Source organism: Acinonyx jubatus, chromosome D4, assembly GCF_027475565.1.
Source record: "Acinonyx jubatus isolate Ajub_Pintada_27869175 chromosome D4, VMU_Ajub_asm_v1.0, whole genome shotgun sequence".
Taxonomy (NCBI): domain Eukaryota; kingdom Metazoa; phylum Chordata; class Mammalia; order Carnivora; family Felidae; genus Acinonyx; species Acinonyx jubatus.
Genome location: NC_069391.1, coordinates 78,179,733 through 78,198,999, shown reverse-complemented (window position 1 = coordinate 78,198,999; position 19,267 = coordinate 78,179,733). Strand labels below are relative to the sequence as shown.

Below are 19,267 nucleotides of genomic sequence, written 5' to 3'. Positions count from 1 at the left end.
ACTTACTTTAAATGGTTACTATTGATTTCAAGAATTCCTCTGGAAAAGAAAATCTCTTTCTTTACCTATTTGAGAATGAGTGTTTTTGACTTTTCTTCTTAAATACATATTTGTGCCCAATTTAACATTGCTTTTGAATGACAGGGAGAGTAGTAAATCCCCATAACCAAAACTTCTACTTAAAAAATCCAAACTTGACAAAAATCATGCAAGGTTGTTTTTATTAAGCTTTACGTCTAGATTACAGCTAAGTATTTCAAGCAGGACTTCATTTGACAAGCAGACATGACATTCTAGGAAACATTTCAACAAACACCAGTGACGTCAAAACTATTGGGAACAGAACACATCTACTCTGCAGTTCAAGGGTGTGTTGAGGACTTTAAGGGGTCATTAGAGAAAGAAGCTACATGGCAACTGGTCCTCTTCTATAACATGATTATTCCGGACAAGTAGCTACAAAGAGAAGCACGTAACTATCACAGAGCTTAGAGAGATCTTGCCTCCAATCCATCCTTTTTATTACCAGTAGGACTTGGGGGTCACATATCAGAAGAAAAAGGATTCTTTCAGAATAAGCTACATGTCAAGTGTTCTATGTATAATCTTAATGCTAATATGATTAGCTTACGTTTTAAAACAAAATCAAGAAAAGAACAGTTTTATATTTAAAACCCACTACGATATATTACGACTGGAGGAGATGCTTATCCACTGAGGATTCTTTGCTCCACTCTTGTAGTTTCTTTATGAGCTCTTCTGAGAAATTTTCATTGTGACCGTCTTGACCTCTGTGTATTCGTGGAGACCATATTCTCCCCTAGACAGGGGAAAAACCCACAGAATTTAGCACAGCAGTACAATTGTACTAGTCCATGATTTGGTACAAATTTGTTCTTGCCTATCTGGTTAGGGACAATGGAAAATATTCTCTGTGTACAGAAGCATTTCAAATAGTAGCCAGCCAGCCACCCATAAGATATCTGGTCTCACACAAATCCCCTTGTGGGGCAAATTTTCAAATTTTTTTTTTTTTGCATTTTAAATGACCATGTACATTCTGTTGATTTGCACAGAAATTGTCCAGTTTTGACATTGTTCTATTTGACTATAAACAAATAGTCACCACACGAAAAAAGACGGTTCAGTCCAAGAAGAATTGTATCATTTCTAGTTTAGGTTCAAATAAACAAGACATATTAGTACAAGAGGAGAAGTAGTAATATACAATCACTTAAGTAGTGGAGTAAAACTGTAAATTCAAGTACAGCTTAGCTTAGTGTTTTTACTGTGTGTGATTGGCCTGGAAGTGATGAGGGGCCAAAAAATGGCCAGACTTCTATTTTCATTCTAAAGTGCTCTGATACGGTTTGACACAAAATATTTTCTAGCAGTAGTATTAACAGTATCTCTTGACTTTTGGGAAAACAAAACAAATCCTGACTTTTATTGTTACAGTTTTTCTTCCTCCCTTCTTTCTTTCCTTCCTTCCTTCCTCCCTCCCTTCCTCCCTCTCTTCTTTCTTTCTTTCTTTGTTTCTTTCTTCTTTCTTTCTGTTTTGTTTTGAAGGGAGAGAAGACAGGGTTCATTGGCCCAATTTCAGACCTTTGGGCTGCTTGTGGGTTTGGGGTTTTTCTATTCAGACAACCACTGCCATTTGCTTCTATAACTCTTAAACCCAAACCAAATGACCAAGAATTAACCTGAGTTAATCAATTAGGACCCTGGTATCCTATTATTGGGTTCATTGAGAGTTCCTACCCATTTTGAAAACAGTGATTTACCCTCTGTTGAAGAAATAACGAAAAGCATTGAGCTTCCTTATTCTCTGGATTATTTTGATGATAGGACTACATCGCATGTACATAGGAACACTCTTAAAATTATAACACTCAGGCACATGCAGGCTTGCAGAAGAAAATGATCTTGATCCTTTTCTACCCCTCCCTTCTGGTGAGGTAGACAGGTATGTAGAAGACATCTTTTTCTCTTGGGTAACCTAATCTTCTTACACTGATTATTTTCCTGGGCAATTAAGCTTCTGAAAATACCTTCTAAAAGCTTCAATGAACATGTTCTTCAAAGTAATTAAAGGGCTTAGCCTCAGTTGTCTGAAACCCATTAAGGGATAATATTTTAGTAAGTATTTTATCTCACAAAGTTAGATAAATTAACCCATGATTTCTGCCATAGGCTTTCCATTGTATTTTGTTACAGGGACACTTGAAACTCTCAGGAGAGTACTAAGTGTCATTATTGTCATACGCAGGTTGAACTTAGTCCCACTCCGGAGTATTCCAATGCGTAGACATTCCTGTCTATAATATAACACAAAAACATCTGTGTGCATTTCTCATTATCTTGCCAGTCTATGAGCTACTAGGTTTTGTGCTAAATTCCTCAATGTACCAATCACCTGGGACCTTATTAAAATGCTGATTCTGTTTCAGTAGTAGTATTTCCAACAAACTTACACATGATAACCTTGCTTCTCACCCAAGGTCCACACTGTAGTAATAAGGTACTAGTAAATACGCTACATCTGTTTTTTGTTTTTTTTTTTTCACTCTGTACCCAGAACTGAGCCTGGCACTACTTAAGTAAGCACAGAGGTAATGTTTGTTAGACTGACTTGGTGAACATAATCAAACAAAAAATATTCCTGCGAGCTTGGTTTGTAAGTTCAGTAGTTCACAACAATTTCATGCTCCCCTTTTCTCCAAGGGACAGGAGGAAAGAAAGAGCTTGTGAGGTGCTGAGAACCAATGGAGTTTGCAATGATATACTAGTAAAGTCTCAAGTGACTTATGTTAACTGAAGTGAAAATTAGTACAATTACACACAGGAAGGAATTTCTACCATTTGACTCATTGCAGGGCCAGCACCATGATCTGAGACCCAAACCCTGGTTTGAGCGCTTTGTATTACCACCACACTGAGGTCTGTGTACCACTATTTCTGGCTCTCTAAGGAATTTGTTCCCAACTGATCAATTATACCTTCCTATCTTTGAGGATAAATTGTAACTGAGCCCTTAGGAGTCGTGTGAGGTTATTGCTTCAGTAATTCTCTTTAAACATCTTGTAGCAAATGACTTGTTTATTAAGTTCACCAAATTTGGTTTCAAGTAGAAATTAACAGCATCCTCAACTGGAATTTTTGAAGGAAAAAATTATAGACTGACTCTTTTCTTTATATTTATACAGATGTAAAAAGGAATTATCTGTATTCATTTCCCAGAATTTTAAGAAATTACTGAAGTTTAATTCTGACATTCCATGCCCTCCCTTATTTGATTTCTGTATGCCTCAACCATAAAGTTGGACCAAACTATAATCAACAAAATTGACCTATTTGGTCCTTCTTAGTTATTTTGTCCCCTTTGATCGTTTTATCTTCAATATTCCTAGGGAAATGTCTTAGGTAGCTGGGCCAGCCATGAACTCCGCCCTTCAAAATAATCTAACCTTTGTTACAGCTTTTTGTACAAAGTAGTTCTGCCAAGGCACTCTCTAATAATGAATACTGTAAAGAAAAGAAACCAGGGAAGGAAGGAACCATTTGCCGAGTCCTCACCTTGTGACAGAATGCTGGTGAACAGGCACAGGGTGTGTCATTTCACTCTCAAACGACTATCTCAAGAGGCTTGCTAACATCGCCATTTTGAATAAGAGGAAATGGAGGCTCCAAAGTTGCACAACGTGAAACAGGCTGCATGGCCAGCAAAAGGTGGAGTTGGGATACAAGTGCAGGTCGCTTAGTGTCCAATTAAGCTTCCTCTACTGGGCCATGCTCCCTTTATATGTTGATCCTTTGTCATTCCACCTCCCCAACGCCATTCTACAGATAGCCATGGCTTTTCACTGCTCTACTAATGAAATGTAAGCCAAGACTTCTTAATCTGTATCCTACTTAACTCTGGTATCATACTCCCCAACTCCACAAATCCTCGCCAGCCATCCAAATTCACAAACCCCTCCACGTGTCACATGTAACGTTGTGTTCAAGAATGCTCTCTTCTCTGCTTACTGACATCCTACATTTGTTTCCTGCCCTAGATCGAGTCCTGTATTTTCTGTAGGGTCAACTACCAGTAAGTTCTTATCCACTGAGTTATCACAAGGGTTAATACTATAGAATCTTAAGTATGGGAAGGAGCTCGTAGACCTTCTACATCATTCTCCCACTCCTATCCCCACCCACAATTGTTGATTTTACCTGATGGATGAAAATTGTGGAAGATAGAGCCATGCCACGGATGTTATATTCTGGTGGTGCCCAGGTTTTCTGTCCTTCAGTGCTGTGTGCTCTGCATTTTATCTACTTTTCTACCTCATGACTTATGAACTCACGGTTTATGACTATTTACTTCATGTTGTGTATAGGTTATTTTGCACTACTTATCTTTTGACATATTCCTCCTGCCACCACAATTATGTGGAGGATGGGATGTGGTATCATGTTTCTGGGGCTCCTGGGCAAGTACTTAACAAATGTGTACTGAGGAGAAGGATGGATCATTTTATCATCCTTCTTTTTTACTGGTTCTCCAAGGAGATTGCGTCATTTCAATTTCACTGATTTATTCAGATGACAAAGTAGATGGCTACCTAATGCATTCATGACCTTTAGAAACTGAGACTCATTTGCTCTTGCTATTTACAGAATGAACAGCTTTAACTATGTTTGATTCCATAGGGTTTGTATATGATGTGTCTTTTTGCCGCATGACTTTTAAAATGTGTTGATAAATACAAGAAGTGTTTAAGAAATAAAATGGTTAGAATTGTTTGAATAAAATCAATCAAACATTTTGTCACCCCTTTCTGTGTATACACGTGTATATATGCACATTATAAAAAGTCTACACAGGGGCGCCTGGGTGGCGCAGTCGGTTAAGCGTCCGACTTCAGCCAGGTCACGATCTCGCGGTCTGGGAGTTCGAGCCCCGCGTCAGGCTCTGGGCTGATGGCTTGGAGCCTGTTTCCGATTCTGTGTCTCCCTCTCTCTCTGCCCCTCCCCCGTTCATGCTCTCTCTCTGTCCCAAAAATAAATAAAAACGTTGAAAAAAAAAAAAGTCTATACACCCAGGTTTCTAAGGCAACTAAAGGCTTGTAAATGATTTTGTATATATATTCTGAGCATAGTCATGACTATAAAACATGTTTTCCTTAGTTAAATTTCCCTTTCAGCTTATATTTTAGTACAAAAAGATAATTAGTTGAGGTAATTTAAAATTTTAGATTCCACATCAAAAATATTTCAACACGTGAGAATCACTCTTCTTACGCTGAAAAGCTTTTTGAGATAAAGTCACATGATTTACTTGTTTAAGAGGCATATTTAAATGGCTGGAGTGTTCTTATAATCACACTTCTTACAGTCACCAATTTGTACTTTCTGCCTCCTTTGTGGAAATGTTTCCCAGATGGATTACATTCTTATATACAGGAAGAAATCGTAAAAGTTGGCATTATTTCAATAACTAAGGTAAAGTGCTTAGCATGGTCCCTTATGAATAGTAGGAGCTTAATATGTTATATTTCCCCTATGCCATCACTTTTTTGCACTCATGGGCTAAATCCAGCTTTTAAAAGCTATTTGACAGTAGGAATTTCCAGGGAAGAACAGAGGTAGGTTTTAATTCAAATAGCAACTGTGGATTAATTCCATTGAGTGACAGCCATTTTTATCAAGGTAAACATTTGTCTTAATAGAAAGTGGTTCTTACAGTTCTCTTCCATTTCCAGACATCTTGAAACCACCAAAGGGGCACTGGGCAGATACCACGCTATAGCAATTCACCCTGAGGACAAAAAGAAGTATATGTAGATCATACATAACCTCTGAAATAACTCCTAAATTTGGAATTTTAGAAATTCAGAAAGCTCTTTAACAACCTTGTTAATTTCAATGTTACATACTCATTGTTATTTAACAAAAAAGCAGTACTATAAATTAGAATGCAGAAGTATAAGTATATGGATAGGTACTGCCTAGAAAGAAATAGAATGGTACAGCTCTGTGTGTAGAGAGCCATTTTGAATGGTAATAGGATAGCCAACGTAGCATAGGAGAAAGGATATGGTTTGCCAGAGAATGGAGTTTGGTGGGTGGATATTCCTTACTGCCTATATTCATAACCTTTATAATTCTCTGGAGGACTGTGTACTTAACAGGCTCGAATCAGTTATCTTTTGCAATTGTAACATGTATCACATTCCTCAGTTTCCTTTTTTCATTAATTGCTTTCATACAACAGGCTTTGGCAGGAGTTGGATTTCACTACTGATTTGTCTTTTCCTTGCCGTCTTTCATAAAATGTTTAAAGATGCTTGTATGAACAAATATAGTTACAAAAACATGAATAATTAGAATTAAAAAAAAGTTACAGTAGAAAGTCAAGACAAGGAGGAAAGGTTAGAATGTAGTCTCGCAGGACATGAACAATTTGTTTAAATTTCCTGGTGGCCAAAGTCAACAGCAAAATTTAATTACCTATATGATTGTCATTATATATAAGAGGAAAAATATATTATCTAAAGGAGAAACAATATTTTTAAAGTATTTCCTCTCCTTTGATGTTATCATAATAGGCAAACAACAATGTGACTTCTAAATACATTGTATTACGCATGAAGTTTGGTTATTAATTTGATCCTGAAATAATATCCACAAATTTCCTCAGTAAAGCATTTACAATCCCGATTCCCAGAGCTCCATATTCTCACTGGACTACAGATTCTTATCCAAGTCTCTCCTTCTGGAGCATAGTTCCTTAAAAAAATGTATGCTTTCAAAAGACAACTTGTCTCAGTTTTGTTTAATTGCCCTTTAAACTGCAAAATAAGATCCCTACTCTGAAATTATGGGTAAAATCCCAGCAACCCTGGGATTCAGTAGTTATCTTGAATACACCATGTGGAAACTATGTCTGGGACAATGCCAGAACTTGAATTATGCTCTAGAATAAGTAGCAGTAAGAATATGCCTCTGTTTTAATAGCAGAGGAATTCCTGACTGGGGATTTCCATGCCACTGGGCAGAATGATGTCCTAAGCTTCTTGATCCAGCAGGCATATAGCATTCCGAAGTCAAAAACCTGAAACTTGTCTTTGTTGAAAGGTGCCGAAAATGAGTTTAGTCTTTTGACCCTATACTGGAAATGAAACTATTTTAGTTTAAGTAAATGGAGAACTAAGAAATATCCAGTTGGAGAAAACCTCAAGTTCAAAACAATCAGCCTGGCCAATTGGTTCTCCTTCCACAGTCCTTTCTTGTTATAAAGAAGGGAGGTTCCAAGCCCACAAATCCTGGCTTTGCCCCTTAGTACCTAGTTGGCACTGGGAAAGGTGTCTGGCTTCTCTAAATATATGCTTTCTCTCTGTACAAGGGAAGTGACAATATTTAATTGGGTTATTTCAAGGTATAAGTAAGACGATGCATCAAATATGCTTCTTAGAATGGTTGGTACTGAGTAAGGTTTTAGTGACTGGAGATAATATACATACATGCATTAGGAATGCTGAATCCTACAAATAATTTTATCGTAGGAAAACCCCACTTTAATCACTGTCCTGACTGATTATTGCTTGACTTTAAGCCTCTGAAGGAAAACATCCCATTATAAAAACAATCAGGCTTTTTGAGCAATTTCTCAGTCCTAGTCCCAGTCCTAGAATCACATGGGAGCTTTGAAAAATACTCTTTAAATAAAAATCCATATTGAATCACAGAGTTGATACAACTGATGGATTTTATGTGCACCACCCTATGCCGAATCAGTTTATTATTTTTAAAGCTCCCCAGATGACTAATGTACAGCTGGGTTGAGAATCACTACTTTAGAGTCTTGAAATAGGTCTGCATCTCAGCTGCCATTTATTGTGTTAGCTTTGATCAATGACTGAACTTCACTAAACTTCAGTTTTTTCATTGACAAATTACACAGATTAACAATTGCACAGTTGTTGTAAGGTGAAACGAGATAATGAACATAAGGAATGCAGAATAATGCCTAGCATAGAGTGTATTAATTAATGGTGACTCTCTTTGATTAGGAAAAAAGATTTCAGAGCTACAGAGACAGGCAAGGACTGCTTGGCTGTCTCTTAAAGATAAATACCTTTCAATGTCCAGTGGATGTTTAACCTGAGTAGATGTGACTTATCATCAGGAAAGAAAATAAACTTTGAATGTTGACAAGACTGAGGGAACAAAGTGAGGTTTGGGGAGGGGGGAATTACCAACAAAGCCGTCCAGAGATTGGGGGCTGGACAGAAGTGTAACAGTTTGTGAGGCATAGGCTTAAAGTATAAAATTCGGAGATATAAATAAAGATATAATATAAATCACAGGGCGCCTGGGTGGCTTAGTTGGGTAAGCATCTGTCTTCAGCTCAGGTCATGATCTCATGGTCCATGGGTTTGAGCCCTGCGTCTGGCTCTGTGCTGACAGCTCAGAGCCTGGAGCCTGCTTTGGATTCTGTGTTTCTCTCTCTCTCTCTCTCTCTCTCTCTCTCTCTCTCTGCCCCTCTCCCGCTTGTGTGGCTCTCTCTCTCTTTCTTTCTCAAAGTGGGTATAAATCAGTTAAAAAGGAATAGACACGTTCCTCAAAACTCACTATGTTCTCCCAAATTAAGACCTTCAGACATTCCTAATAATCTTAGAAAAACAAACTGAAATAAGAATTAAATGTTTTCTGACATAGGGACATTGAATAAATATTGTCCTAGCATTTAATTAACTTGATGAGCAGAACTTTCATCTCCTTTGTGTATAGCATAGTGCCAACTACCTAGAAATTAGTAACACTTATACTATATTAGCCAGACAATGAAATATTTTAGGGGAGCTATTTAGGAGGCCAGACAGAAAATGCCCTTCCGAAGTTCTCCCAATATAGCAGGTTTTTAAAAATTTTTTTAAAAATTTTAAAACAAATTTGATTTTTGTTATTATTTTGTTTTGTATTGTTTTGTTTGTTTTTGGTGTGGTTTGGTTTTTAAGGCAGCAACTGCTTGTCTAATAGGACAGGTAAGTCTAGGAAAAAAAATCAAAGTCTGAAAAAATTCAAGTTGGGGCAACTCAAAACAGTAGTATAAGAGCATCCTGAACTTACCTTTTTCCATGGATGCATACATAAATAACCTAACTTTACACTTAAAGAAACCAAAAAAAAAAAAAAAAAAAAAAAGGAAAAATGAAGCCTAAAGTTGGTAGAAGGAAGGAAATAATAAAGATCATAGTGGAAATAAATGAAATAGAGACTGGAAAAATGGTAGAAAAGATCTATAAAATTAAGAGCATGTTATTTTTTAAAAAATGTTTATTTATTTATTTTGAGAGAGAGAGACAGAGCCTGTGTGTGAGAGTGGGGAAGGGGACGAGGGAGGATGGGGTGTGGAATCCCAAAAAGGTTCCACCCTTAGTGCAGAGCCCCAAGTTGGGCTTGAAATCAGGACTGTGAGATCTTGACCTGAGCCAAAATTAAGAGTCAGATGCTTAACCGACTGAGCCATGCAGGTGCCCCAAGAGCATGTTCTTTAAAAAGATAAACCAATTGATAAATTTTACCTAGACTCACCAAGAGCAAAAGAGAGAGATTTAAAAAATAAAATCAGAAATGAAAGAAGAAAAGTTACATCCAGTACCACAGAAATAAAAAAGATCGTAAGAAAATACCATGAATTATACACCAATAAATTGGACTACTTAGAAGAAATACATAAATTCCAAAAAATCTAAATCAGAGTTTTTCAGGATTGAATCATGAAGAATAGAAAATCTGAATAGACCAATTATTAATGAAGAAATTAAATCAGTTTTTAAAAAATTCCCAATAAACGTATTTCAGGACCAGACGACTTTACTGGTGAATTCTACAATACTTTCAAAGATTTAATATCTATCATTCTCAAACTCTTTCAAAAACTTAAAGACAAACTATTTTATTAGGCCACCACTACCCTGACACCAAAACCAGACAAGGACACCACCAAAAAAAAAAAAAAAAAAAGAATAGAAAATTATAGGCCAATATCCCTGATGAACATAGATGCAAAATCTCCAACAAAATATTAGCAAACCAAATTCAACGTTTGCATTAGCATTAAAAGAATCATACACCATGATCAAGTGGGATTTATTCCAGGGATGCAAGGACGGTTCAATATCTGCCAATCAATCATCATGAAACACCACATTAACAAAATGAAGGGTAAAAATCATATGATAAGCTCAATAGATGCATAAAAATTTTGACAAAATTCAACATCCATTAATGATAAAAACTCTCAAAAAGTGAGGATAGAGGGAATATAGCTCAATGTGATAAAAGCCATATATGACAAACCCACAGCTAACATCATACTCAATGGTGAAAAGCTGAAAGTTTTTCCTTTAAGATCAAGAACAAGACAAGGATATCCACTCTTATCACTTTTCTTCAACATAATATTGGAAGCCCTTACCAGAGTGATTAGGAAGAAAAGGAAAGAAAAGCTATCCAAATAGGAAAGGAAGAAGTAAAACTGTCCTTACTTGCAGATGACATGATTTCATACATCGAAAACCTTATAGACTTCATGAAAAGACTCTACAAAAATCAGTTGCGTTTCTATACATTAAAAATGAAGTATCAAAAAAGAGAAATTAAGAAAAAATACCATTTATAATTCTATGATAAAGAAAAATACCTAGGAAGAAATTTAAGTAAGGAAGTAAAAGACCTGTGTACTGAAAACTACAAAACCCTGATGAAAGAAATAGAAGACATAAATAAATGGAGAGATATTTTGTGCTCATGAATTGTAAGAATTACTATTGTTAAAATGTCCATACTCCCATAAGCGATCTACAGATTTAATACAATTCCTGTCAACATGTCCATGACATTTTTCACAGATACAGAACAAACAATTCTAAAATTTGTGTGGAACCACAAAAGATCCTTAAAAGCCAAAGCAATCTTGCAAAAGAAAAACAAATCTGGAGACATTAGTCTCTTCAATTTCAAACTATACTACAAAGCAATAATAATTAAAACAGTATGGTATTGGCATAAAAACAGACACACAGATCAATGGAACAGAATAGAAAACCCCCAAATAAGCCCATGCATGTATACTGAATTGATTTATCGCAAATGAGGCAAGAACGGACAATGGGAAAAGGACAGTCTCTTCAATCAGTGTTGTTGAGAAATACATGCAAAATACTGGCTCTAGGCCACTGTTGGGCACCATACACAAAAAATAACTCAAAATAAATTAAAGACTTAAATTAAGACTTGAAACCATAAAATATTAGAAAAAAACATAAGCAGTAAGCTACTTCAGTCTTGGCAATAAATTTTTGAATCTGACTCTACAAGCAAAGTCAACAAAAGTGAAAGTAAACAAGTGGGGACTACAGCAACATAAAAGACTCAAGCGTCGCAAAGGAAACCAAATGAAAGGAAACAAAATGAAAGACAGGCCACTGAATGGGAGAAAGATTTTGAAATCATCTATCTAATAAGAGATTGACATCCAAAACACATAAAGAACTCATACAACAAACAATCAAAAACCAAACAGTCCAGTAAAAAAAATGGGGAGATGATCTAAATAGACATTTTTCCAAAGAAGGTAGGTAGATGGACAACAGACACATGAAAAGAGGCTCAACGTCACTAATTATCAGGGAAATGCAAATCAAAACCACTGGAGATATTGCCTCACACCTGTTAGAATGACTAGTTTCAAAAACGATAAGAAATAACAGTATTGGTGAGGATGTGAAGAAAAGGGAACTCTCTTGTGCTTTTGGTGGGGATGTGAATTGGTGGAGCCACTATGGAAAACAGCATAGAGATTCCTCAAAAGATTGAAAATAGAACTACCATATGATCCAGCATATTTATCTACTTCCGGGTATTTATCTAAAGAAAATAAAAATACTAGTTTGAAAAGATGTATGTGCCCCTATGTTCATTGCAACATTATTTGCAATAGCTAAGATATAGAAACAACCTAAGTCCCCATCAACAGGTGACTGGATAAAGATGTATACGTATATAAAATGGAGTACTACTTAGCCATAAAAAAGGGGATCGTGCCATTGGTGACAACACGGATGGACCTTGAAGGTATTATACTAAGTAAAATAAATCTGAGAAAAAACAAATGTAAGATTTCACTTACATTTGGAATTTAAAAAAATCCAAACAAAAGAAGACTTATAGATACTGGTGGTTGCCAGAAGGGCAGGGGTTTGGGGTGTGGAAGATATATGTGAAGGGGGGTCAAGATGTACAAACTTCCAGGCATAAAATAAATAATTCATGGGGATATGATATACAAAATGGCAACTCTAGTTCATAACTTTGTATTGTATATTTGATAAAGTTGCCAAGACAATAAATCTTAAAAGTTCTCACCACACACAAAAAATTTAATTTTGTATAGTGACTGATGATAACTAGGTTATTGTGGTGATCACTTTGCAGTGGATACAAATATCAAATTATTGTGTCGTATGCCTGAAACTAATACAATGTGAATACCTCAAAAATAAATAAGTAAATAAAGAAACAAAAACGTTCAAAGTAACATGTTAACGCACTTACCAGTGAAAAGGCAAGATGATGTAGATTTGACTTACCACACTGTCCCAGCCTGCAGAGCGGAGGAGACTGTTATGGCTTTATCCACATCTTTGGTAAAGATCCCTGCTGATAAGCCATAAATGGTATTGTTTGCTCTCTTGATCACTTCATCTAAAGATTTAAATTTCATGATTTGCTGCACTGGTCCAAATATCTATACGGTAAAAAGAAAATGAATGAAATAAATCAGAGTAGCAGGTTAAAACTAAATGTTTTACATGGTATTGTAGTTTTATTCCCCTACAAACTATCCCAGATCAAGATTTTATTTTGTATTTTAAAATTTAGGAATCAAAATGGTAGGTCCTGGGTTGGCAGGTTAGGACAGGCAATGGTCATGGGTTAAATTCCCTTTGGAACAAAATGGAGCACAGATAAATAAGGCAATATTTATTTTCTTGGTGTTGGAATTAGACTTCCAAGACTTACCATTGTGTAGAAAGTTATTAACTTTGAGTTTCTTTTACCTTTAGGAATGTGTTATATTCTCTCTCTTGTTTTCTTCATCATCCAAATCACTACCTAAACAGTAAACCTGAGAAACCAATACTTGTTCTACTGGATAAATGAGTAAAGCAACAATGGATGATAATTATAATTATTTGTCTTAGCTATCAGTGTACCGTCAACTGAAATCTATTGGACGTAGATCTTTTCACAATCAGTCAAATTAGGTGAAACAACATGAATTTTTGTTCAGCTCCTACTCTTCGGCCAAATCTTATGCAACTCACATATACCAAACCAAATAGTCTATTACTGAAAGAGCTTAAACCTTCAACCACTAACCAAAACATGGTTTCATTAACAATGACCATAATCACAGGATAGGAAACAAAAATCACAGTTTGCTCATTCAAGCCTAAACTACTCTTTCACTTTTGCTGGATTCTCTAGTTAGCTCAGCCCAAAGTCAGCTTATTCTTTGTCTCCTCCCCAGATGGGAGAAAAGCGACTGAGTTTTCTCTTAAAACTTAAGCTCCTGTATTATGTTTCTATAAAGCATATATTAAAACTAAAGGAAGAGGGGTCCTTCGGAGTGTTATGAGAATTTTCTGGGAAATGGAAATCAGGGGAGGCAAAAATCAGTGTTCATCACTGACCTAAGTATTGGGAGTTGGGGGCTACCATTCCACAGAGGCTGAGTGCAAATCCTAAGGCTGTGAATCTAATTATAATACCGTAACCTGGGAACCAGACATATAGCAGCGACCGTAATAAGTATGTTAATATCTTACATAATTTTAATTGACTACAGCACGTGGCTCAAGTCTTCTTTGAAACAAGCAAAGCTACTCTACTATGTATATTATAGGGACACAATAAATGCGTCCTGGATTGAATGGTGTTTTTCTTTGTTCTTTCCCATGGTATGCAAGAACGGCAGCTCTAATAAGACAAATATTTGTCAACACACGCAAAAATTATATGCAAATAAATGCAAAAAAATCAGTGGAGGGCTGAATTGATGTGGAGAAACTGTTTGGTTATCCGATGCATCTGTTTTGTTATGGTTTATTTTTCCTATTTATTTACCGTTTGCAAATCTGATTCTGCACTTCCCCTCTTCCTTGATAGCATTTTGGGAGGTAGAGAAAATAACTCTCCCAGATTCTCTATTGTATAACAAACATGAAATACAAGTTCATTGAATGAAAAGATTCTGATTCAGTGTGTTTGAGTTGGCAGGGCCTTGCTGCTGTAGTGCATATTGTGTAACACCTTCGTAGCCCAAGGTCAATGAATCTATCTCTGAATTTGCTAAAACCCCTCTCTCCATGAGGTAGATTATTCATAATTCCCAAATGCAAATTAGCCTTTCCTAGTTACATATCATATCTCTGGATAATATCTTCTTGATGTCACTTGGTTTGTGCTCACAAAATATTTAGCTGAAATATATTTGTCTAGGAAAATTACGAAGTGTAAGAGCTGAAAACAGGGCCAAGAACATAGGGAAGGTAAGGAGTAATGTAGGGGACGAACGTTGTTTTCGATTATACGGATGGCTTTTATGTGGAAAAGGGCAGAGTGCAGATATGAGGCCAATAGATAGAACATAAGGGGAGGGATTTGTAGGCCGCCAGAAGCAGAACTTTCTAATGCTTAGCATTGTCTAAACATGGAAAAGCCTAAGAAATAATGAGTTACCCATTGATGGATTTGTTTGAAGAGACACTGGCTGGCCATTAGTCAGGAGCAAACGGATGGACATAGTGGAGACTGGAGAGGTGGGCTTAAGAGATCCTTCTAGTTTGATGAAGCTATCTACAATTCTGTAACAGTAAGAAGTCACCTAACCTCTTTGCATCTTAATTACCTCATTTATAAATTTGACTTTTGGCTTAAATCATTCATAATGTTCCTTGTAACATTAACATTCTATCACCTTTTAGCAGAAAGTTTCCCACATGCTCCATGGGGTTCTACAATGTCCGGTTAAGTGGAATTGGATGGATAATGAAGTTGGTATGAGCAAAAGTAGGTCACAGTAGAAAGAGCGGGGAACGGGGTCATGAGAATCGGCTGTACTCCCAAGCTGCCTTTAGCTAGTCATGTGACCTACCCCTTTCTGCTCCAGAACTTAGGTTTTTCATTTACTATTTAGGACAAGAATCCCAAATCATAGTTGGGTCTGTGGATCAAAGGCGAACTCAAGACCCAGGACACATAACAATACAAAAAGGTTCAAAAAAGTTTGACATGTTATATTCATAGGGGTAATAAAATAGGTATAATGTGTAGATGCTGAAAACAACTACCATGTCATTACTTAGGAAAATTCTTGGACTGAAACATTATGTTTAATTTTATTTAATAACCAGTCATAAAAATGTAACATAGGAATTTACACCTTATAAATGCCCTGAGGTTTTTATTAGAAAAATACTACCACTCTAAATAGGTGAAAATAATAAAAGAGAGCATTTGTTTCTGGGAAGAAAAGACTAAAGAAAAGAATATAATAATACTCCTCTTAAGAGGTTGATGTGAGAATAAAATGAGAATATTTTATATTATAGTAAATATTTTATATTTATTTATAAAAATATATTTATATACACTAAACTTTATAAAAAATGAATACAAATGTCATAAATATAAATATGTATTGATGATATAAATAAAATATTTATATTTAATATATTTCATAGGAACATATTTATGTTTTATATTGGTGCTGATAAGTCTTAGCACTATATCTGGCATATAATAAGTAATCACTAAATGGTTCTTATTATTAAAACAAACAAAACTATAGACCAATATCCCTCAGACTAAAGACAAATATCAACCACAGCAAAGGTTCTTAAAAAGTATTAACAAATAGTATTCAGCAATACATACAAAGAATTATACACCATTACCAAGTGAGATTCATTCCAGAGATGTACGGCTGGTTCATTATTCAAAAATCAATTAATATAATACACCACATTGGTAGAATGAAGAAAAAAAATACCGCATAATCATCTCAGTTAACACAGAAAAAGCATTTGACAAAACCATTCTCTTTTCGCTCTCAACAAATTAGAAGAAAGGCGCTTCCCAAACCTGATTAAGGGCATTTACGAAAATCTCACAGCTAACATCACATTCAATGGCAAAGACTGAATGCTTTTCCTCCTTGATAGAGAACAAAGCAAAAGTGTCCGCTCTTGCTACTCTTATTCAACATAGTGCTAAACAGCTAAAATCAAAAACAGTCGCAACATTAATGTGAGCGAGGGTGCAGGGAAACTGGGTCGCTCATACATTGCTAATGGGAACGTGAAAGTGTTCAGCCACTCTGGAAACCAGTTTGCCAGTTTCTTTAAAACTTCCGTCTACCATACGGCCCAGTAATTGTACTCCTGGGCATTCATCCCAGAGAAAGGAAGACTTAGGTTCTTACAAAACATGCACACCCATGTTTATAGCAGCGTTATTCATAGTAGCCCCAAATGGAAAACAATCCACATGTTCTTCTGTAGGTGAATGGCTAAATGGTGGTACATCCATACAACAGAGTACTACTCTGCAGTAAAAAAGAACAAACTATCCTTACACACAATGACGTAGTTGAATCTGTAGAAAGTTAAGCGGAGTGAGAAAAAAACCAAAAAAGCCAATCCTGAAAGGTTGCATGGAGAATGAATCTATTTATGTAAAATTCTTGAAACAACAAAGTAATAGAAATGGAGAACAGATAAGTGGTTGAAGGATAGTGTGTGTAGGAGGCACATGGATTTGACTCGAAAGGAAACATGAAGGATTTATGTGGTGAGGAGACATTCGGTGTTTTGCCTGTTTCCATGTCAACATACCTGCTGTAATGTTATGCTATAGTTGTGCAAGATGTTCCCATTTGAAGGAGACAGGGTAAAAAGCACATGGGACCCGTCTGCATCATTTCTCATAACAGCAGTTGAATCTACAATTACCTCAAAATAAGAGGCTTAATTTTGCTTCAAGTATTTTTTTTTTAAATTCTAGCTAAAGTATAGTGTATATTAGTTTCAGGAGTAGAATTTAATGTTCATCACTTACCTATAATATGCACCCCGTGCATATCACAATTAAGTGCCTTCATTAAAAAAAAAAAATCCTGCCTATCTGGGGCACCTGGGTGGCTCAGTCGGTTAAGTGTCCAACTTTTGACTCAGGTCATGATCTCATGGTTTGTGAGTTCAAACCCCGTGTCTGGGTCTGTGGTGGCAGTGCAAAGCCTGCTTGAGATTCTCTCTTTCTGCCCCTCCAAACTCTCTCACTTTTTCTCTCTCTAAATAAATAAATAAAGTTAAAAAAATTTAAAAAATCCTTCATATCATGTAATAATAATCATTAATAATCAATCCAATAATCTTCAAATATATTATTTCCAGAGGAGAAAAAGGAACAATGAAGATGAAGTTTTCTTCATCTCTCAGGCTGTGGAAGAATCACCTAGAAGTTATTAAGCATCCTGATCTGCCCTTGGCTGGAAACTCTTGGCCAGGCTCATGACTCCCTTACTATTTTGAGTCTTGATCACAAATAAACGTTTATCGGTAGCAGAAATGGAAAGTTACATGCAAACCAATAACGATGTTCAAAGAACCGAGAATTTTAAAGGGACACTTTGTACCCACACACGTAGATAAACCTGGCAACAAAGGGAACAGAGCAGGATGAAAGCATTTACCTCCTCTTTGGCGATGCGCATCTCGTCTGTAACATTAGAGAAAACTGTGGGCTGGATGAAGTAGCCTTTATTCCCCCAGGGGCCTCCACCGCATTCCAATTTGGCCCCTTCTTTCTTCCCACTCTCAATGAGGTCAAGTATTTTTTCATATTGTTCCTTGTCAATCTATTTGAAAAATATCATACGGAGCGGAAAATAAGTGAATGAATTAAGAAAGCAAGTTTATGGAAGTAATACATCACTCAGCCTGTTAATGAGGGCTTCAAAATGCTCGAAAATTGTTATGAAGTCAAATATCCTATCAAAATAGCTGACAGAGGCTCAGATTAATTCTGTGTTTATTCTCCTGACTTTTCTGGAAAGCACACTTAAAGATAAATATTTGTATTTAGTATCTGTTTTATAGTTACATAAGAAAAGCACATGATCACTGCAAACAAGTGTTATTTATTTACATTATTTACGTATTTACCCTGGAAAAATGCCTGTTCATAGTCAAACATACTTACTTGACTACTGTAGTCCAAAGTGAAATAAAGAGTGAAAGGAAAAAAGAACTTTGGGAATGGGTTTAATTAAATATGGCAATTGGCAAGCAGATGTTTTGGGACTTTGCCGATCCCTAGACCTCTCTTTGGTTCTCCTCATTCCTATCTCCTCTGGCCAGATCCATGCTGACCACAGTCTGGTCATCCTCTTCAGTTCAGGTCCCTCTCAGCAGGTTAAGGTTTAGTTTTAAAGGAAAAAGATTAAGGGCGCCTGCCTGGCTCAGTCGGTTAAGCATCCGATTTCAGCTCAGGTCACGACTTCAGCTCAGGTCATGACTTCGGCTCAGGTCATGATCTCACGGTTCGTGAGTTAGAGCCCCGCGTATCTGTGCTGACAGCTCGGAGCCTGGAGCCTGCTTCGGATTCTGTGTCTTCCTCTCTCTCTGCCCCTTCCCTTCTCTCTCTCTCAAAAATAAACAAGCATTATTATAAATTTTTAAAGGAAAACGATTGAAGATCCAGGAGTCAAGTGGGGGGGGGAACCCTCTTGCTACCTCAACTTGTCTTTTTTTACTACTTAAAAAGTGTTGCTCTTCATCATCTTTTACCCTGCAATCTCCCCCATCTTCTAAATCCCAGGAAAAGTTTTCAAAGACCTCTGATCACACAAACCAGCTCCCATATCCAATTAGATTATGTGCTACCTGAAACCAGAAACGGTTTTCTAAAATCTGGCACGATATTCGGTACGACGTTGCTCAATCCTCCGTAGTGCACGATATTTAATTGAATGGTCTCCAAAGAAAATGTTCCTTCATTTCCAGCAAATTAAGGAAGTCGTAGCGTTGGTTTAAGAAATGTTGGTTTGATATTTAAATTGCTGCATAATACCTTCTACAGCCAGACTAAGTGGTGCTGTTAGTTCTGCCTGGTGAAAATATTCTGGTTTGTCAGCAAATAACCAAGC

General features: G+C 36.4%; 1 protein-coding gene across 1 annotated transcript in view; it reads right to left on the bottom strand.

The window, feature by feature from the left end:
- Positions 1-204: 204 nt before the first annotated feature.
- ALDH1A1 (aldehyde dehydrogenase 1 family member A1) overlaps positions 205-19,267 on the bottom strand; it is a 58,644-nt gene continuing 39,581 nt past the window's right edge. Inside the window, exons 10-13 of the mRNA XM_015063261.3 lie at positions 17,813-17,977; positions 12,645-12,802; positions 5,732-5,806; positions 205-820 (exon numbers count right to left, since the gene is read on the bottom strand). Coding sequence (XP_014918747.1) covers positions 748-820; positions 5,732-5,806; positions 12,645-12,802; positions 17,813-17,977 — 471 coding nt within the window. The 3' untranslated portion in view covers positions 205-747. The remainder of the gene's footprint in view (positions 821-5,731; positions 5,807-12,644; positions 12,803-17,812; positions 17,978-19,267) is intronic.